This window comes from Genypterus blacodes, unplaced genomic scaffold, assembly GCF_046128005.1.
Source record: "Genypterus blacodes isolate CSIRO-AG114 ecotype Tasmania unplaced genomic scaffold, CSIRO-AGI_Gbla_v1 ptg000053l_1, whole genome shotgun sequence".
NCBI lineage: Eukaryota > Metazoa > Chordata > Actinopteri > Ophidiiformes > Ophidiidae > Genypterus > Genypterus blacodes.
In genome coordinates this window covers 3,362,497-3,385,718 of record NW_027466865.1, presented here as the reverse complement: position 1 = coordinate 3,385,718, position 23,222 = coordinate 3,362,497, and the positions used below count along the sequence as shown (strand labels likewise).

The following is a 23,222-nucleotide window of genomic DNA, read 5'->3' as shown; positions in this document are numbered from 1 at the left end:
TATACAATATTTTGATCTATAGTACTTTTATTTGAATACTCACTTACAGAGTAGCCTTTTTATTTTGTTTCTCTTTGATTTGTGAACAAAGCTATATTTTGATTAACGTCCAACTGTAGAATTCAACACATCACTTGGTTAAATATCCTCTTAAAATATCAGTGTCTGGTACAGGTAAATCAGCTTAAATCCCTTTCTTACTTTATATGCTGCTGTTACATTATATCCGACTGACAAGCCAGACAGAAATACAAATGCAGGTGAAACCATCCTTGGCTGATGTAACAATATTACAATACCAATATGTTCTTATCAGTAGCTAGTGAGGACACAGCTCATTATTTTTAATTAGCTGTGGATTCAGACTTACTGAATCCACAGTTACAGTATCTGTCAGTAACCATTTATAGTACTGATGATGTTCAACACAACCAATCTAAACCTAGCCTGCATTCTGAGAATTGCAGGTGGTTATGTCTTCTTTATAGTCATTTACAAGCCAGGGACCACTTTTAGTTTAGTTTAATGCAACTTTGAAAAGGGAGAACAAAGATGGCGTGCAGAGTTGCCCCGAGTTTAATTCTCAGGCCCCTTTTATCCAAACTCAATATGCTCCCACTGGCTTACATTTGGCAAAACAACAAAGTCTCTTATCAGAACTATACAGACGACATCCATATTTACACAGCCATCTCACAATTTCCTCTAGTTAAACAAAGATAAAACGGAGATAATTGTATTTGGTTCCAAAGAAGAAAGATCGAATGTCATTGGTAGGCTTAAATTACTTTCACTGAAGGCAACGCACCAAGTTCAAAACTTTGGGGGAGGTTATGGATGCAGACATAAACTTTCACAGCCGCATTAAGGTAATTACAATATCAGCCTACTATTGCCTTAAACATACATCCAGATTAAAGGAATTTATGTCTGAGCAACAGCTTGAAAACCTTGTGCCTGCATTTATCTTGAGCAGACTGGATCACTGTAATGGCGTCTGTCTAGGAAAGCAGTGAGACAGCTGCAGCTCATTCAGAACGCTGCTGCTGCTCGAGTTCTGACTCAAACTAAGAAAGCAGAGCACATCACTGCCGTCCTCAGATCACTGCACTGGCTGCCTGTGAGTCACAGGATTTATTTTAAAACACTCTTAATGTTTTATAATACACAAATTATATGGTTTATAAAGCTCTGCATGGCCTAGGAGCAAAATATATCTCTTCTGTCTTCTGTCGTATGAACCCTCCAGACCTCTCAGGGTTCTGGTCTGACCTGGTTCTGGTCGTATTTTTGTTCTCAGCACACTGACGAAGAATTTACTTTCTCTTTCAAACAAACTTCCGGATGATCTCATGTCTGCTCCATCTGTGAACTCTTTTCAAACCAGCCTTAAAACAATAACACTGCTTTCAATCAAACCAAATTAAATATCTGCATTATAGATATAACTGTTTACGCTATTTCACTCATCATTCGTAGATGTTGCTTTATTGTTATTGTCTTTTAAATGTTGATGTAGTGCATTTTATCTTGTGTAAAGCACTTTGAATTGCTTTTGTGTTTGAACTGTGATATATAAATACATTTGCCTTGCCTTACATCAAAATAGTATGTTTTATTCATACATTTTTGTTTGTTTTGTTTCTTGTTTTGAAAGTGACAAGGGCATGTGGGGAGAACTGGACAGAAGGTGGAACTATATTTTGTCAGAGAAGAGATCTGCAAACACTCCAACGCCTGAGTCCTTGAGCATCATAACAATGTGTTATAATCTCAAACCTTTTCTGGGTCTTAACCGACAACCCAAGATGCTGCTGGAGGGACTGAGGTTATCTCTTTAATCCAAAATAAGAAATTGGGAATTATCTACAGAATATTGTCAGTATCTTGAAGCACCTATGCAAATGATTTTATTGCGCTAGAAAAACTCCCCTACACTAATTACACTATTTGCACAACCCCCGCTCCATTATTATATGTTTAAGACCAATCATGTTGATTTGTTTGAGTATGTCAAGTGACATCACATCACTCCAACGGTTGTATTTCCCTGACTGCTGTTATTAATCAGTACCAACCCAGAAAAAGCAAAAGGATTTCATGGAACTGTGGAGAATATACAACAGAAAACATAATTGCAACTGTACACGCCACAAGATGACATAATCAAGAGAAAAATGGGTTCCTTCGACTTCCTTTTAGTGTCTTATATCAGTATTTATGAGGTTTCATCATGTTCCAACCTCAATAAGCTGTTACATATAAGCTGTGTGCCCTTGAACTTGTGTGTGCAATTGTTAAAGAAAGCATCAAACTTCATCTTAATCCAGCCAAAATGAAATCATAGCTCAGACCAAACAAGGCCCAATATTAAAACAACATTACAACATGAGAGAAAAATGGTTTGGTCCACAGCTGAGTAGGTTAAGTGGCAGTTTTGAAGCACCAGCAGAACAGTAAAATGACATCTAGATCTAGAAAGAAGGAGGGCCAGGAACCTGATGAGATATTATCTGTTTTGACTTTAAGACTGAAGCGACACAGTGAGATGAAAGCCACGCTTCATGGCCTGGAAGATGAATGACGGTAATAACTGGCTTTATGGTTGTTGGGCAGTAAAACGCTAACTGTCATACTGCAGCGTATGACTCAGACTCAAGCTGCTGTGGTGTTGATTGTTGGGTCTTAATGTGGAGATTTCTGAACACAATCATTCAATAAATCATAGTAGGGGAATGACTTAATTAGGTGACTGAGCCAGAAAGAACAGTAACCTTGACAAAACTTTACATGCTTGATCAAATTTAACCAAAATTGCAGTGCAACACCCTCCGACCTGACAAGTGATGATGTTTCATTGTAATTGATTTTAGTTTGGTTTTAAGTGTAACCGCAGCCATTTATATAAGCCACGCCATTTGTGCCAAACCATCAATCGATCTGATGGTGGCGCTATAGCAACGACAGTCAAAGTTTGTGAACAACTGTGGAACCAGAAATGGCACTATGACCCTTTTGACCAAGATTTCATTTCTTAGCAAACGCAGTCAATATTCCTTACTTTGCATCTCATCTTTGCACACAATGAATAGCGCTCCTGAGAACTGTAATGTGATGAACAATGGCTAAAGATATATCTCTTAAATAATGAACTAACAAATTCCTTTATGACATAATTAGTATACTGACGCTGCTATGATTCTTAACATTCAATCACAGGCTAAATTTATATTTCTTTAGTAGTACATATCCAAGTTCTTCTTTTTCTTCTGGCACTTCAAAAAGTAATCCTCTGATTAAGTTTCAGAATGACTTCTAATCACGTACTTGAATCCTGTAATCTGCCCCACACTTCCCACAAATCACCACAGAAAACCTTCAGCTTAATCAATCCATTCCCCACAAGCAACGCTGACATTTGGACCAACCGCCATTTCTAAACACTCATATAAATTCATAATCATGACTCCAATTTCTGGGTTGCCGACGGCGGCCGGGGTGAGCGCTCATTACAGGAAATAGATGGGTGGCTAGATGACGGGAAGGAGTGACGTTGTCTGGGTGTAAGGGTGCTGACATCCCCTCTCACCTGACTTGTCATTAATGGCAAAGAGGCCAAAACTCAGATTAACATGGATGAGGTTTTGTCTGCAGAGAGAAGAAGATACACGACCACGTTCCTCCCTTACCCCCTGCACACAAACACACACACTCACACACTCACACACATACATACACACAAAAACCAGTGTATCTCCTAATTTGGAATGAAATATATAATGGCAGACATACCAAATTCTCTAGTCATTCCATTAGTTGCCTCCCACCACTGATGAACACACACACACACACACACACACACACACACACACACACACACACACACACACACACTGCAACTCAAGCTCTGACGTATACGCCTTGATACCCTCAAACTGACTACAAAGCCGATGTCCCACAGAGCTAATACTCCTGCAGGGCCAAAGATCACCATTATCGTCTGACGTCGTGTGTGTCCTGGGAAGAAGCGGATCTATATCTCTGTGGGTCATCAGGGCACCAACAGCACTGATCAGACGCCAACTGAGGACCCTCATGAGGTTTAAGGTTTTTCTCTCCAATAAAAGGCAGTAAAGCTGTCCTCACATAAAAAATCCCCTCATGAAGCAAAGCTCAACATACATACGGTAAGAAAGGAGGAGCTATTGAACAGAGAAGTGGAAAGTAAAGATATTTGTTGTTTTTATAATATCATAGTATCATTTTTATCCTCATTATTTCTTTGAAAATACGATTTTATACTCATTTTATAAACTAGACAATGAGATACAGATGATGTAGGAGGCTAATATCTGTATATTTAAATACAGCAATATAGTGTGAGAACCAACTAATAAGGATAGATATCCAAGACCGCACAGATGAGTGTTGTTAGAGTTAGAGTTGTTTTTGTTTCATTGAGGAAACACATGATCAATTATTCATTCTGGTTCAAACAGGAGTTAGGTTGTTTACCTGACCTGTGATTTTCCTTAATGGCTTGGGAGTCAACCTTTGACTTGCATTTGGGACTTGATTTGTCTTCAATCTGAACTCAACTGTCCACTTGACTTGACTTATCCACTTGATTCATTACTCAGACTTTTGACTTGATTGAAACAGTAACTTGGTCCCATCTCTTCAACCATTGGATGACTCCAGCCAATACAGTAAAACATACAATATTTTCCTTTGAAATCAAGAAGAACAACAACAAAGGTTCCCAAATATTCACGTAAAATACTCAAATCTGTACAAGCCTGGATTAATAAACCTTAACACAGATGTCTCCAAGTAAATTTATAGCTGTTAAATACTTGCATACGGTGGTAACTACCACTATTCTGTCTCAGAATTATCCATGATCTGATCTCAGTCAATACAGCCTACACCCTCTTCAAAAAATAAACTAATGGAATATGTACTTTCTGTCTGAAATGGTAGATGCATTATGAAAGGTTGAGAAAGAAAAGGGACCCGGGAGAAAAGGAAAAGGGGAGAGAAAAATATGATGTGTACACCAGCTCAGTGAAAGCAAACAGCTAAATTAGTCATGGAATTAATGCAAATGTGCTTCTCCTGAGGGTTTCATGGTGGAATTACCCAGAGAGAAGGAGAGTGTGAATCATGCCAAACCCCTGGCTCCATGTGATTTATCAGCAAACATCCAATTCAATAAGAAAGTACTTAACATTCAAAAAGCTGTGAAACTCTCATATGGTAGCATTAACTATAGGATATTACTGTTTCCAGCAGTGGCTATCGAAGCGAAGGCAAGACGAGAAAGCCTGGAGAAAAAACAAAAACACGCCCACTTTCCCGAAGGATCTTGGTGTGACGTGCCAAGTGGGACTGTGACAGACTGAAAACTCACTTGGCCTTTTCTACACGTGCATGTTACTACTCATTAACACAGACAACGAGGTTCATTAATTGACACTTCATCCCAAAGAGCCTCTCTGCTTTGAAAAGGGCAGGCAGTGTGTGAGAGAGAGAGAGAGAGAGAGAGAGAGAGAGAGAGAGAGAGAGAGCGAGACTGCAACATAAGCAACATGAAATTGCTGCTACACACTTCAGCTTTGAAATTAAAGTTTAAGTGGTTGTGATACTTTATTAACATGTTAAACAGCAATGGTAGTAAAAAACATCAGCAGTTGCAGTAACATGACACAGTTTTTGTTATTTCTGTATCAAATCAATCAGATTGCCAATAAACATGAAATTAAGTTAGGCTCTACTTTATCCAGAGATGATTCATGCAACAAGTTCCTCGCCTGCATCGCCTCTGTGCGTTTAGTTTTGTAACGATTATGCAAATTTTGTGTAGTTTTATTGGTTTGCCATCACGTTTGAACTGATCAACTTTTTTTTATCAGAATCTACACTTCATGGAGTTATTGAATAGAAGAAGAGACTTCTTCAGAGATCGTTCCTCTGGGAATGATGTGCCACTCGTAAAAGTTGTGGAGAGTGATGCCTCTGTCCAATAAAATATCTTTGACTCCAAATGGTTCCCAATGAGCTCTTATCTGATTATTTGTGGATTAAAAGTGCCCAGTGTAGCTATATATATACTGTACTAATGGTCCCTCTTTACATCAGGACATCATCATCACATTATCATTACATAAGCAGGTATTTTTTATATCTACACTATTTGGTTTCCACCTGAAGAATTGTTCAGTATTCACCTATGGGTCAAAAAAGATATTGTGTTGTGATGTGATTGTACAGACATTTATAAAGCACTCATGAGAAATTAAAAAAAAAACATTTATTTATTATTTTTTTCCTTAACTACAATATACAACTACAAGGAGTACTTTAATCTAATCGTCTGAGGGGGAAGAATCAATATTTCTCTGCTACACTGGCTTATCCTTGGAAGAGATTAGCCATTGATTAGGAAATCTGTTGACTGTGTGAACAAAGAGCCCTGCATTTGATTGATTTTCTGATCATGGTGTGTGTGTGTGTGTGTGTGTGTGTGTGTGTGTGTGTGTGTGTGTGTGTGTGTGTGTGTGTGTGTGTGTCTGTGTGTGTGTCTGTGTGTGTGTCTGTGTGTGTGTGTTTGTCTGGTTGCAGGTGTGTACTTCAAAGCCAGTGCCAGGGCAAGTGATTGACTGCAGCAAATGGTACTCGCACACTAAAGTCAAATGAAAAGAGAGTGGCTTCAATAAACCATTCTCACCTTCACCACAAAATGTTTGTTGTGTAATTATTATTGATTGGGTTGTGTAGGTATCTGGAATCAAACGGTTAATAATGACTTGAAAGTATTTTCACGGCTTTTCACGGCTTCATTTATTACACAAAATCAAATTGCAATATTGGTGATATATTGATCTGCACTGCCTGTAGAAAATCCCATCTGTGGGAATTGACCCTTCACTAAGCCCCGCCACCTTAGTTACTGTTGCTAAGTAGAGCAGCAGTTGCTACTTTTGCTCCACACTGGTCTGCTCAGTTCCTAGGAAACAAGGTCCAACCTGGGACCTGAGTCGAGCTGGGCTTAAATCATCGTTTAATTTAGCCTAATGGGGTCCGGCAGGGTCTCGTCCCATAACCACCCCCGGGTCTGTGAGTGCAACTGGTCAACTTCCATTACAAGCATTGCAAATTTGCCACCCAAAGTTCTTACATGTAATTCGACTTCATCAAACGGGTGTGTTGTCTTTCCAAACCATCAACACCAGCAACTTCCACAATGTCATGATAGGCCAATTGAATAAAACATATGATTAATTTGAGAAGGTAAAGAAATGTCAATGGACAGCAACACAAGAGAGTACAGCTCATGCTCAACCAGTCCTTACCCTCACAAAATTGATTGATCTTCTCTCTTAGTTGCTGAAGCCCGAATATGAGCTACATTTGTCCCTCTTACAATGCCAAACAGCAACTTCTTGTGTCTAGTCAACAGCTGCAGACCTAAGTTTGGACAATCACTGTTCTTGGGAGAAATTTTGTGAAATGTCAATAAGTTGTCAAGAGCTCTGTAAATAAATACGTATTCTTGCTTCTGTGGCTCTCAGTTAAAGAACACTGTCACTTACATTCATTCCTTACCATCTTCTAATTGGTATGATTATATTACTTGTTAAAGACATGAAAAAAGTCCTATTTTTGGATCTTTCAACCAAGAAAACAAGTCATTACCATAGAAACATGAACAATCGTTTCAGTTTCTATCCAGCAGAGTCATTATTGTTCTAACCAGACCACTAACTTCACTTAAAGAACAATGTTGGAGGAGGTTTCATTTTTCGAGGCCAAAAAGAATAACTTTCTTATATTCGATTGTATAAATCATCTTGCATAGAAACTACAGAATGATATTTATATAATGGATCTAAAATAAAGTCATTGTTCATGTTGTTGTTTTACATGAGGCATATTGACATGACATGCCTATGATTATTGAGAAGACTTAAGTTGATAACATTAAGTTAATATTATTATCTTACAAATACAAAGTTAAATGAATTGTGAAAAAGTTATTCATACTCCACTGAGATTCAACATCTGATCTCATCATCTGCCAATTTCAGTTCATCCTCTCAGTTTAGTTGCGGGCAGCTGCTTTCACTTTTACACACGTTTTTTAGTCCTGTCCAGCACAAATTCATGGTTATCATAGGAAAACGACAAAACTTTCAGCTCACTTTATTCTAGGATGCCTTTTGACTTTCAAACATGGCTGCTGTTTCACAAACACATTTAGTTATTGTAAGCAGTAACCTTCAAAACAGGCAGGACAACATCTTTTCTAATATAATTTAGATTACAATAAAACACGGCAGGAAACATTTTTATACCAAAACAGAAACACTACTGCATCTGAAAAACACACTTATACTGTTTATGCTGAAGCAGAGATTATTATCCATTAGAAAGGCCAGAAAGCTGTGCTCATGATGCACTTCATGCCAGTTTTAAAGAAGAATGTCTCAATATAACGATTTGGTGAAAGCATATTACACTAACAGAGGTTATTCATGACAACAGTAGAGAATTGTATCGTTAAACACGTCAGAAAATGTTCTACCAGAGCAGCAGCGAATGAAAATTTCAATGTCTCTGAGGCAAAAGTATAACGGCAATTATTATCACAATTCAAATGTGACTCATCTATCAGGAGTAATTCAACAAAACTAACCATCACTTTCCATCAATCTCGTATGCTGAGCATTCCTCCACATTCTGCCCAAAGTCTGTGGCTTCTACTATGGCATAGTACTGAGATGTGAGGGCATAGCTCATTAGGAAAAAGAGAAAAAATGTCTTGTGGGGTCAGGGGGCATTCCTGCTTAATGGACCCTGCACACGTTGCCTGGCAATTAAGCAAGAAAAATGAAGACCTACGTAGTAGAAGCTTATTAAAATCCTGAGCATGGTGAAAAGGAACAACAATAAGTGTATCGTGGAAAATGACTCGTTATTAAAGTATGATATAAAGACATGCAGAATATTCCATATTCTCAAAGTTCCTTCCAATATTCTCAGGTTTGAATTCCATATTCTCATTAATTATTATAAACAAGCTTTCAGGTTTCAAACAAGGTATTTAAGCTTGGCCTGAAAAACAACCACAACAACAACAGATGCCAACTTTGCAATGAATCCAGTTCTCCTGAGCACACAGATATGAAACATAGGATGTGTACCTCATGCCAGAACTGAACCAACAACTTGATGCTTGCCAGCACCATACTCTCATCAACAATTGTGATGTATAACGAGAGGTACGTGGCTATCAGAGTAGCCTGTTGAGCTGCCTTGTCTCTGCGAGTTTCAACATTTCCAGGCATGCTCCATACACAGGCCATTGATTAGAGGGGCTCAACTCACAGCCTGCAGTCTATCAGTGCTCAGGGACCGGTAATCAATTCTCTAATGCCGTTTGAGCCTATTCACTGCAACTATGATCCACTCCGCACCGTGCAGCTACACAGACACACATACACACTCCGTGTATGGATACAGACCTAGCCACAACCAAACACACACCAAATATAACCCAGATGGCCATCGTTAAAGCAGAAGACAACTCCCAAATATTAACTTACCAAGTGTAGCAGTGATAGGGCACTGTCATCTAATGGCATTATCAAAATGAGTGCAGCTCTCCTGAGGCAGACTCTGGTTCCTGATTACCTTGCAGTGGTGGACCCTGTTTATGGCTAAATTGGATCAGCATAGCACCAGACACAGGCATGGTCGGTCAGGAACTTGGCCCCAAGGCCCCTTATCGCTACCGACAGGCCATTGGTTCTTTATAGGCAATGATGTCCCCCAATGAATTAATCTGATTGGGCTCTGGTGGGAGATTGTTTATTCTAGTAGCATTGCTGAGAGGAAAGGTTGGGCTCCAATTTTGTTTCTGTACTACTAGGATCAGATGGAATTACTTGACCTGGTGTAGATCAGAGAGACAAAGTACTGTTCAAAAAGTCAGAGAGTGCCCTTCAGGCAGACCATCTGTTGACACTGACTGAACAAAACTCTACAAGAAAATTCAGTAAGTCTGAATGTGTTTGTCTCTTTTTGTTCTCCAACTCTCTTAAAATGTGTGTTGTCCATGGGGAAATGTTGCTATACTGTATATAGAGTTGCTGTGAAAAACGTTTGTTGTATTTAAAAAAAACAAAGTTTAGGATTTAGCCAGCAAAAGGAGCTTTATGTGGACTGGACCCTGATACAATCCAGGTGCATTCTATTAAATTTCAGCAGAGGGCAGTCATCAGTCACCAGCAAGTCCAAACTACTATATAACAACAACTACATTAACAGTGACTGACTTTCATGAATGATTTATAATTCAATCCAACTATTTGCATGACATATCTCCAAAAGTGCAGTTTTCTGTGAACTATTAGAGACTCATACTCACTTTGGTGTCTGCGTGTCATCCAAGCGGTTTCCCAGCTGGAACTCGTGGGACTTGCTGCGGTGCAGTGCAGTGAAGCCTGGCAGCAGATGAATGAGCTTGCGGCTTGGAGGCGGCGGTGTTCCCGGAGCCTTAAATTTGTTTCTCCGTCGCATGGGGGGAGTGCCAGGTGGGGTCATGGTGTTGACCACCAAGGGAGTCCGAGGCGGAGTGTGGCCAAAATGCCTCTGACGGGGAGAAGGGGGCAGGGAGCGATGACCAGAGTCCAAGGCAGGGAAGAGCCCCGTGGCGGGACTATCAACGGTAAGTCGATCGGCATACAAGGGGGGGGCCAAGGCCTGGGGGCTATGGCACATGTGCTGGTTGTACTTGGCCTGGACCTTGGGGCTTTGGGAGAGCTGGTAACGGATCCACTGACTGGCCTCTGGCTGGCACACTGGTGTGTTCTCTTTGCCTGACTCAGAGGTGGGCCACTGGATGGACCAGTCCTGCTTTGCCTGGCTCCCTGTCAAAACAGGACAGACATACAGAAGAGATCATGTTGCTTCTACTCTGAGTTATTGACTTATGTATTACATACACATGTACAATCTGCTAATTGGAATTTGATTTGTAGCACTAATATCGTCAGAAATCTACCAAAGGGGAATAAGTAGTTTAGTTCTAATGGAGGCCTGGAGGAATGATTTTGAGGGCACTGAAGTATATTTCAGCTATGTACCTATACACACACATTATAAAATATCTCAATTTGTGAACCATGGAACAAATTAATTCAGTCATATATTTATCTAATTGTTTGCTTCTATACACACAGAAAGTTATTTTCAGGTGACATCCTTGAATAGAAGGTTTTCTAGACCCTAGAAATCAGCTAGGAAATGTGCCAATTGTACCAACTGAACACTTTCACCTGGCAAGTAGCCAATTACAAGTCCTTCCTTCCTAGAAACTACCCAAGAAATAAGTTTCATACTATTTCCTTTGCTGGAAAGCATAAGGACGGTAAAATAAACATAACCATTACCTACAACACCTTGCTTGCAATAAATGTTACCATTATCAAGCTTTTTAATGTTCCGTTTTTGCTAATGTGCCTGAGAAAGTGTGTCTCAATTCAATTCTATGGTTGAGGCTGTAGATGCTGTAGTTATTTGGGACTATCTGCATTATAGTGAAAGGTGTTTCTAATGTTCTGTTCCCCGATGAATGGAAATGGAAACATTAAAAACAGTTTCCAACATTAAGACAATATCAACAAAAGCAGAACAATATTCGGTCCACAAAGATAGTTGTATTGCACATCTGTTGCATTGACTGCATTAGATTGTATGACTCAAAGTTTGTAAGATGGATTGTCTCCTATTAAAGACGGTTGGGTCATGACATGCACTTAGGAATCACTATCACATCCATTAGCTTTTTTTATTGCAGCGGTAAAACAGCAACTCTGACAGCAGGCAAATGTACTCAATTTGGGGTAATGAAGACTTAACTTTAGTGTTATCTTAAGTGAATTTATTAGTTGTGCTGTGCTACTGAAATGTGCTGATGTGATGCATATTAAGCATGAGCGGATGGAGCAAGAGACAAGGAGAAATGGAAATGTGTGCCAAAACAGAACAGAGCAATGCTGCATGAGTCATGAAATCGAATTCAATCATAAAGAACGAACAAAAGAGGGAAACGGTGTGCAGGTTATCAGCTAAAATGGGTCTGAGTTGAGACGACAATACTTTACCTTCATTACTGTGCAATTTATCCTCCTCAAGTTTTTCTTTAGAAAGAAAGAAAACAATTTGTTTATTTATCTGGCAGAGACACAACTGAAATAGTTTGTTTTCATCTGAAGTTATGCATGACTACAAGGCTATTCAGCAAAAGATCACGCTGTGGAAGTGATCCTTGGCACAACTGAATAATGTAGATGATTACATAATGTATGTGAAGTATATGTATAGATGTATGTAATGCTCATACATTACTGCATAGAGGCAAAATTGAGATTTCAATACTAATAGTGACTCCTTTTGTTGTGATATTATTTTTCTTCCCCCTTATGTCGTCTCTGAGGAACTATAAGCATCAAAAACACAAACTTCAAACATAATATCGACATCGGCAACAAATGAACCACAGAAATATCTCTTATAAAAGTCCCCAGTGGAACCGCAAAAATTGCCCCCAGCCTTTCCTATTCTGTAATGTTTTGGAGATGATGCCGCAAGGATTGACAGAGATGGAAGGAGACCCAAGGGACACACAGTGGAGGATTTACTGAGGGTCGCATCGGAAAAAGAAGAGATGCTCATATGGTGCAATCTGCAGCTCTCATTCACAGATGTCATGTTCTGGTTGCATTCTTACAAGATTCTACAGCACATTTTGTATTTTAGCACATTTTATATCCTTAATGTTTTCTTTTAATGTGAACTCGATTACATTTTTGATTGAGAATTTTTCTGTCAACCACCTGAGCACCCTCTTTTCCATAGTTTTCAAACCCTAAATGGTGGAACTATTTGGGTAATGCTTGAGACTTTGTATTACAACATGTATGCTTATTGTTCACTTTCGGTTGATTGGTGCTTCGATCAAGTATATCAAGTTGTTGCTATATTGCGAAAAATATTGAAACAAAGATTACGGACTGCAAAGTTTAACTCAACTACATATCAACTATACACTGAGGTTTCTTTTCATAATCTCAAAAACGTAATATGTTCTAACCACCTCCACACCCCTGGAAATGACACCTTATGCTCAGTATGCTCTCTCCACACTCAAGATTAATTCCTCTTATCGCTTCCACCGTATTCCTCAGTGTGACAGCCTGAGGACTGCACTCATACTGGGCTGATCACAGATCAAGTGGCCTACATGTCACCCCTCAAACCCCCTTCAGAGAGGAGAGATCAGGATGCAGAAAGGATGAACATGCCCAAAAGAGTGCTCATGCACAGGGAAGGATGAGGAGGATGCTCACCGGGCCTCCTTCATTAGCATGAGTCAACAACCTCTTCTGAAATGTAAATGTATGGCTCCACAGATTTTTGATCGCCTAAAGCTGCTTTATACCAAACACACATTACCTATGTTTTAAGTGTGTGTCTCCCTGTTGTTATTATAGTGATGCATTTGCTAAAAGCATATTTCATGCTTTTTGATGTTGTTTATCAAACTGATCAAACTGAAATTTTTTTGACTATGCAATGAGCCTGAGTCACACCATCGCTGCAAGTAATGACGCAATTCATATAGTGCACTAGTTTCTTAGCAACTGCTTCGACAAAACAGTAACAGGACTTGACTTCTGAAATTTCTGTCTTTGCATAACACCTAAACAAAAGCCACAGACAAACCAAAGGCAGCACATGGCCAGATAAGAAATATTCTTTGGACCCTTATTGGAAACACAATATTGAGTCTTCCACTTTTTGGAACACAGTGACACATTGATGGACTATTCATTAGATCAGAGACGTCTGATATTGACCTGACAATGTTTAATCCATTTTTATGAGACCATTTCTTCTACTGCATCCTTTTTAATTGCTTCATGCTTAAACTAATATGGACAAGTTGTGCTCTTTGTTAATTTTATTCTTTTGATTTGATTATTTTATATTATCGAACATTTATTTATGTAATGTAAGTAGGGAGTGTGAGTTGAATATTGCCAAAGTAGTAAAACTTGAATGAACAAAACAAATGTAATTATCTTATTTGAATTATAGTATTATTCAGTGCAACACATCCACAAAGTAATAGGCTTGCGAGCGTTTTGCCAGCATCAGTTCTACACAACTTAGTAACTGGCCAAACAAAGTGAAAGTTCCTAAATGCAAATTCAAGCAGGACTAAAAGCCTTCAAAGTAGTCGGTGCCATATGCTGCCTCTAAGCAAGTCTACTGTATCATATTGCAAAATAATTACAACACATCTGCAGGAGTCAGATAAAACCAGCACCACTTTAATTTTAAGCGAGCAATTCAGTGTCACAACACATTATATTCTCTAGTCATGGTGTGGTTGTCTATCATGTAATATTGCCTCTTTACTGGGCATTTTGGTACTTGATTATTTTAGAAGAAAACAGCAACAACAGAAAATTATTACACAACTATGCAGCTTTTTCAGGGATTTCTGCCCATTTGTGCACTTTGTTCTGGTTTTAAAACCAACAAATGCACAGTATGGTTACATGTTGTCTTAACTTTCAGCACATTCATCAACTTACCAGACATTTGAGGGTTAAGTTAAAGCTACTGTGAGTTTCACTGATGTGTGTATAGACAACTGTTTGTTTACACATGTTTACACCAGGTGATCAAAATTATATCTATTCAATTAAAAATGCTGAGGTGAAATGTTTCCATAAAGTCAAATTAATTATGCATGAGCATTACAAAGTACTCCAATGCAAAGTATGTAAAGGCTGTTGGGTGAATACCTTGTATCTCCAGCTTTTGGGGGATTTTCATGAAGAGGAAAATTCGGAGGGAAAGAAGGAAAGGAGTCACTTATGTTGAAGGTATAAATCTGAATCTAATATGAAATAACAAGTAATTATAGCCATTACCAAAGCAGAAAGTCTCACAAACTGGAGCACTCTCTGCATTGTTACTTTCCACCTCTACACTTCTGTTGGATATCTGCTCCAATTAGCTGCATTAGTCCCTATAATTAAATGAAAATGTGACTTTAGTGTTTTTGTCAGATACAGTAGATTGTGCCAGAACATTCAATTCCTTGGCTGCAGATTGAGGATAAATGACATTATCCTAACTGACAATTGCTCAATATGTTTCCCAAAATATAACCAAGAGCTGTTGGAGTTGAAGACTTTAATGTGTTTAATATCCCCCAACAAGGAGAAGTAATTTGCAAGCTACATCATTAATCTTCCTTTCTCTTGTCTCATCTGAATTATACTCTATCTCCATATCAACTCTGCCACTGAAGGCCAACAAAACAATGCAACAAAAGCATTCACAACGATAATTCTCCTCGGCAGTGATTAATGGAAATAACTTGTGAATCCATCCCCATTAAAAGTCTAATCTCAACACGCAGTCAGACTTTGAGAGCCTCATAATTGAATTAATTACCTCCAGATGAGGTGTGCTTGTGGACGAAATGGCAGTAAAATGCCACCGGGATAGTAGCGGGTCTATCTCACTCGCACTGCAGTGGGAGGTTCTGGTGAAAGGGCGAAGGCAGCGTTCAATAGCTGCAGCGTCCCAATTGAATCTTGACTGAGTAGTTGTGGACATTTTTGAAGTGCAATCGGCAGGATTCCAAGTGACGCTCTGCTAACTAATGAAGTATATAAGGACCAATGAGGAGCAGCCAGGGCCCCTCAGGAGGAGGCGTGTTAGAGGTTTTGTTGGTGTTTCTACCTTTTCTTCCTCGCCTTCATTACATCCCCCCCCCCCTTGCCGTCGTCATCAGTGGCCCTAATTGTCTCTCATGTTATCCCACGTTCTTCCTCCCTCACACACGTACGTATGTCCTCCGTGCTCGTTTCTCCCATCTCTTCTTCATGTTGATGTCATCTGATGCCAATTAGCGGCGTGTATGCATGTGCTGCTGTCTCAAAGAGGGACGTTGCTACTCACCATCAAAGATTACAGATGGGAATGAACCGAGGCAGACTCAAGGAGCCCTGTCGTGCTAAAGCAAAGATCAACGCTATTAGCTCCGTCAACACAAGAACTCATATTCAAGAAATTGCCCTTGTAAAAATCAGTGTGTGTGTGTGTGTGTGTGTGTGTGTGTGTGTGTGTGTGTGTGTGTGTGTGTGTGTGTGTGCGTGAGTGTGTGCGTGCGTGCGTGCGTGTGTGTGTGTGCGTGTGTGTGTGTGTGTGCGTGTGTGTGTCTGCAGGGGTGGGCTAGGTAATATGTGTATATTGCGGCACAAAGGACCAAGCGGTTTCCTCTGAGTTGTATGACTCATTCTCATTGCAACTCATGGGCCGCACTCCCAAGAGGCTGTAGTGAAAAATTCTATTACCGTGCATGAGTTTCCTCCACCATCACATCCCAGTGCAACACACATTCACTTATTATACTCTCTATTTCTCTGTTGATGGATTACCAAGATCAAAATATGCTATTTGTGGAAGATTCACTCAAATACATTATAGTACCAAAAAAGAAATAAAAGCCAGAATAATCAGAATTCAACAATATAATGTAGTCAAGTATCTGGTAAAAATGGTCAAAACTGGTCAGCTCCCTTGTATCTGCTTGTTTTCCTCTGTAAAGTTCTAAAATAATATCTAGAGCAGATTGTGCTATTGAGCTGAGATTGAGCTACCAAAACAACATTTAAGGTTCTATTACTACCCTGTTCTCTAAAGTAACCATGAACTACAGACATCAGATAAATGTTGTGACGTAAAATCTAAAATGTACAGCACTGAATTACAAAGTACCAAAAAGCACAATATTTGAGTAAATGCATGTGTATCTGTTTGTGTGTGTCCATGTATGCCTGTATTGGCGCACAACTCCTGGTGAGTCATAAGGGGGAACAATAACAATTGCATAAATCAGCAAATCCTTGTGTCGCCTGTCGACACACACGGGTACTAATGCAATCACATGAATGTGTGCACACGGCAATGTTTTAAGGCTGTGACACTTTTCTCTTTCCACACAATGCAAAGCTCCACCCGAGGTCAGAATATGAAGAATGGCACTGCACCGGCTGCGTTTCTCTCCACTCAAAGTGCCTCTCACACACACACACACACGCGCGCACACACCGCTCTGTGTGGCGTTGCCGTGGTGCAGTCGCACATCTCCAGCCAGCCCATTAGTGAGTGAGTGAGGGGGGGGGGGGGGAGGATAGGAAACAAATTAACAAACAAACTTATGTCTGATTTCTGAAAATATTCATCTAGTTTAAAAGTTTTAAAATAAGTTTTTCATCTGTCATAGGGTTGCGGCATCAATATGGTTGCTATGGTTACCTGCTGTCTAACATGTTTGCACTTAACAATCTATAACGCTGTGTAAGAACATGTTTGACGCAGCGTGATATGCCACACCTCCCAGCTAATCACATCAAGGGATTGTCATCTCCTTCTCATCCCACCATCTTCCATTTTAATTGTGGACCCCAGAAAGATGGAGATCCTAATAAAGAAGAAAATAAATCATTTCTGTCTCATACTTTAGAAACACCAGCCGGGCAAAAATACCTAGGCAACTATTTGAGGTGAATAATGTATGATTTAGATATTAACCTCTCAAATGTTGAAATGTATCCAGACCTGCCTGCAGATCTAATATTATAACTATCTACGTCATTCAGATTGGAATATTGAACTTGATATTCCCTCTGGTCTATAAAAGCAAAAAGTTAAGTCCTTCCTGTAAAAAAGTCTTACAATTTCCACATTTTAGTGTTATAAACATGCTAGGCTAGGGTACAACTGTGCCAACATTAACACTAAAAAGCTAATACTGCCTTAAAGGTTCAGGTTTGCATGGGGAGCGTTCAAGACAACTCAACTTGTATCTAAACATGTAGCCGTATCTAAATAAAGTGGCAAATTAAATGTTAAACATCTTCTATTACACTTTCCTCCGCTGTTTCATTGCGATATGAAATTGAAACACTCTGTTGATGTTTCAGTTATTCAAACACAGACTTCTTTCACGGGGAGGAAGAGTAAATACCATATTCACACATATTGTATTCGCCATGTTGTGAAGAGCTGCTGGAGCTCAGCCACCTTTCTTGTTTACATTTAGCGCTGTGAGTTGTGTAACGCTTGAAGGCTGGAAGTTGCAATTTTCAAGTGGGAAAGTACAACATTTGAATACAAGTGGAACACAGCGTGAATGCAGATTAGCTTTCTCATATTAATGCAGTTAGCGCGCATTTCAGCTGATGTGCTAGCTGCAATCATGATAACTTGCTTTTGCTAAAACTTCTTCATATGGCGCATATTCTTCTAACATTTGTGGCTTTGATTTAAGTAGCTATTGAATAGAAAAAGCAAGTGTGTTAAAAGAAAAGAAAAGAAAAGAAGATGGGTTTGCATTTTATGTGATATATTGAAACATGACTCATTTGCCGTTCGGTCTGAATCATCTACAACACCTGCAAGAGGGAGGACAAAATCTAAACTGGGATGTTTTCAGCTGCAGTGTGGACAAAGCCAAAGGACCGAGACAGTGACGACATAAGACAACTGGTCTCCAGAGATGCCTGAAGCTGATATGAACCCAGCTGGACGGAGGCATGGATGGCTCCGGCGGCCTGACCGGCTCTGTTGGGGGACGTCTGACTGCCTGCCTGTCTGTTTTTCTGGACATCATCCGCCTCCGTCCCCAATCAAACCAATGAGACAGAAACGTAGGCAGGAAGTTCATTGAGCACACAGGAAGGCGAGCAAGTCGAGCAGACGGACCGACAGACGGACAGAACCACCAAAGGAAAATGTGTGAGGTGTGAGAGGACAGCTTACAACCACAGAGCTCCCAGTCTAGGTTTAACTTTAACCTTTATAACAACAACTTACAAATTACATTTGAGTCCTCTAGCAAACTTGAATTTTAAGAAATTTAAAACTGCTTGGAGTACCTGCCAAATTACAGGTTTAATAAAGCAGCGTTTTGTTGAAAGCACACTGAAGAAAAGCTACTCATCATGTTAATTTGCTTAATAATTCAGCAGGGCGTTTAGTCACTGTGGACATCTGTTAGAGAACAAAGTGTGTGTGGGGGGGGTGTGCAGTGTGTGTGTGTGTGTATGTGTGTGTGTGTGTGTGTGTGTGTGTGTGCGTGCGTGCGTGCGTGCGTGTGTTTGCGTGCGTGCGTGCGTGCGTGCGTGCGTGGGTGTGTGTTCATGTTTGAGTGGGTGTAGAAAAAAAAATATAGATAAATCAGACCAGTATATAAAAGGTTGATTCAGTGATACTCTACTGCCATCTTGTGGCCAACTGGTTAGCATCACAAAGGCTTGACTGACAACAAGTGCGGTCTCCACTGCCACCTGATGGCCAACCATGGAACAAAACCCACCCACTTGTGCCATCAAATGACCTGCAAGTGTCAGGGAAAGGAATTATATATATCTATAGTTATTTATATTTATTAATATCCTGTATATATGTATCCAGTTTCTTTTCATGTTTTCATGTTAATTTCTTCAAAACACTTTTGGAGGGGAATCTAATCTAACTAAAGAATAATTTTGTGAGATTTCAGATGATAATATACTGTGAAGGCATCACCACCATCTGAGCTGTGTAAGTGGTTCAACATGGAGATTCACACATTTTGATTGGGTAAATGTAGAAATGTGTTAGACACAGATAGTAAACAGCAATTAATTGTCTGTGCCATGTCCATACTGAGGTGGTAGTCTGGACTTTGGGCTGTCATAGGTACAATTTAATAATCATTTTAGAACAGAGATCAAATTCTTGTTCCTCAATCTAAAACATTGGGAGAAAAAAAACAACCGAAAATTGGGAGCTCTTGTGAAAAACTTCTGACAGTTTCAGAAATGTGGGACCAAAATGTTATCAATCAGCTGCTGTTGTGATTCATGAAGCATTCGACACAAAATATCACAAACATCCAAAATGAGATTGTGCTGATTGTATTATATGGAAACATTTGCACTCAAATTAACATGAAATGAAGGAAGATCACTGATAAAGCGTTGCAAGTGATTTCCTCCTGCTCTCCAACTGTCATCATCCAATCAAAATTTTACACTTATGTCAGTGTTAGACAGCCTGAATGAGAGCACCTGTATTGTGTCTCTAGCTATACTGAAACACAAAGGAAGTGGTGATGCCGAAAGGTTGGAAAGCAGGTGTATGTCCTCTGCTTTACCAGGTGGTGGCAGTAAAGTACAATTTTGTGGTTTGCCAACCAAAGGAGAAAGATGACATTCAACCATTACAATGTTGCTTTGGTGATAGAATCTGGCTGAAGATTAAGTGATGCTAGATTACTTTAAGGAGATTTATTGTGTGTGTGTGTGTGTGTGTGTGTGTGTGTGTGTGTGTGTGTGCGCGCGTGCGTGTGTGTGAACATGTGAGTTTTGGTTGTAACACGTACCAAGCTGGTGAGCCTTTCTGAGGCAGGAGAGGGAGGCGTTGAGCCGGGCACACTCCTCCTCATTGGCACCAAATTTCTGCAGAAGCTCACACACCTGCTCCTCATTCAGCTCCAGCAGGCCCTCCAGGGTTACCTCACCTGGACTCATCTCCTACACACACAGAGAGAGAGAGAGAGAGAGAGAGAGAGAGAGAGAGAGAGAGAGAGAGAGAGAGAGAGGCACACATGCATCTCATCATCATTAACATGTTGATAAATTAACACTTTAGTTAAAACATACAGTATAAGAGTTCCCTTGTCTCCCTTAAGTGTCCCTATTTTGTAGAACTCCTCATGCCTGATTTCCCATTTCCTGTTTGTTCAGTAAACTTTAACTGTGTTCTGATCATCCCAACTTTGGTGTGTTGAATTAAACTGCTCGTGTTGCAAACTCAACACTTCATACAGTTAATAATTCCATTAGTTCAGATGGCAGGAATTTGTATTTCCTTTCCTGAAGGGCTTTCTATTATGAAATGCGTGTGGACTGTTGAGTTTCACTAATAGCAGCACCACAAAGCAAAATACAGTCACTGACTACGACACATTCATTGAGAATAATAATGCAGAAAGAAATTCATGAATAGATACCAAAAGATCAACTCCAAGCATTACTAAAATATATAAAAACATAACTAAAATCAAAAATGGAGATGAAGCAGTTTTCAACATTATCTACATTCAGTTCCACACACTTCCAGTTTCATAAAAGTGCTTTGGGCATCATCATCTGAGGCAAAGCAGACTTATAGATAGATACATTCTTTTAGTTTCCCCCCCTTGTTTCCCTTGGTTATTTTGTATTTCTTTGCACTGTTATGGTAAAAATGAAGTGACTGGGCAGCTGTATGCTTTACCTGTGTGACCTCTTTCCTCATGTTGACGATGCGGAACCAGTGGCCGAGGCGAGGGAAGTCCTCCAGCTCAGCACTGCGCTCTTCTAAGGCCACTTTGCACTTACAGGACAGCTGGCGGCTGAAGTACTTCACCAACTTCCCCTGTGAAGCAGATTAACACACACATTGACAACAGCACTGGTAAGATATTACTTTCATATGCTGCTTTCACATATTCCTTTACACTTAATAATACACGATAACCTGTGTGTCTAGATCATAATAGATGTATCTTTAGTGCACTGTGCTGATCTGTTTTCTTGATTCAAATGATGAAACTTCTCACAGTTAAGTGACATGCAATACTGCACCTCAATAATGGAGAATGGATGAACTTGCATGGTGCAGAATCCCATCAAGGCACCACTGACATATTTCCATTCAAAATAATTCAACTAGATTTCAATTGTTATTGTGAACAAATTAGATCAAACACATAACATCCATGGCTTTACAGAATCACTTATTTCCCACAAAATAAGCTTATTGTTAAGCTGTATTATTAATACAGTTAACAGTGCAGGGAAAGATGGATATGTAGTGCTCTTGTACAAGTGGACTTGGATTGAGGAGCACTGCTGTAAATCATATGGATTCATTTAATTTTGGGTTCCCTTTAAACAGCCGAACATGGACTCCTTATTTTAACCACTAGAGGGCAAACTGAGCTGGTCAGAGTCCGACTAATGCTACTGTAAGACAAACACAAACATTCATACATGCATACACACATAAAGGCACACATATATTCATAAATCATATCCCAAACACATAGTCATTTAGCAGACAACCCCAAAGTGTAAAAACAGGCAGCAAACTCACTGAGCAGCATTAAACTTTTGGACATTACAATGAAAAGTAAGCGAGGAATTCCCCTTAAGTTGACACAAAGGGACAAAGGGACTCGAGAATTAGTGAGTGGAACAGATAAATGGGACATCTTAGAAACGGAAGGGAATAATTCATGGACAGCAAGGATAAACATAAGCGACTCCTTTACCTGACTGAGACATTGTAGAGATCCCAGATAAACATTGTCTAACAAATGTGTGTTGTTGTGCATCCTTCAAAATGTTTTTATTTTAGTTTTAAGTTGATGTATGGACTTGCAGCGGCTCACTCTTGGTGGCACATGTTGTTCATCAACTTGGTGGATAGATTGCACAGTGTTCACTTGTGTAACAGCCTGATCGCAATGCTGACAGCAGCCAGAAAACAAGCATGCACGTTAATGCGACAGTATACATGCAAGTCCTCACATTGGATGTTATTACCCAGATATCAGTATCCAGACACTATGGTGTATCTTAATGCAAAGTGTAAAAAGAGATCAACTGCTAAACTCCACATGCAGGGCACATTAACACCTCGCATTCAAATGCAATCTGCACCTAGATATTTCCATGGTGTCAAAACTTGCAGAATATATTGTGATACATTGTGACACATATGGACACAATCCATTTAACAGTCCAGTTGAATGAATCTCCATGTCCTCCTATTGCATCAGATTTCTTGTCTTTTTTACATCATTCTACAGGTGCATGACCTCAGTGTGACAGTGAGTACAGAGAGCAGCGTTAAGCGTTTTGAAGATTTGTCATCGGACAAAAATTTCACACTGCACGCCTTCATTAAATCTTTGATTACATCTTTGATTATATATCCAAGCTCATCTTCTACTTCAACTGTTGATGCTACACTTTTATTTCAGATATACATTTAATCTTTGCATAAACAGAATGAAAACAATGCTTGCTTTGCTG

General features: G+C 39.6%; 1 protein-coding gene across 3 annotated transcripts in view; it reads right to left on the bottom strand.

Moving 5' to 3' along the window:
- Positions 1–23,222, bottom strand: part of ksr2 (kinase suppressor of ras 2) — a 64,617-nt gene that overhangs the window by 37,210 nt on the left and 4,185 nt on the right. For 2 of the 3 annotated variants that reach the window (XM_076150999.1, XM_076151000.1), the window contains exons 2-5: positions 21,418–21,558; positions 20,522–20,672; positions 12,171–12,206; positions 10,433–10,934 (exon numbers count right to left, since the gene is read on the bottom strand). In XM_076150999.1, the coding sequence (XP_076007114.1) occupies positions 10,433–10,934; positions 12,171–12,206; positions 20,522–20,672; positions 21,418–21,558 (830 nt within the window). Of the gene's footprint in view, positions 1–10,432; positions 10,935–12,170; positions 12,207–15,056; positions 15,064–20,521; positions 20,673–21,417; positions 21,559–23,222 lie in introns of all 3 variants that reach the window. The other variant, XM_076151001.1, reaches the window with a different exon arrangement.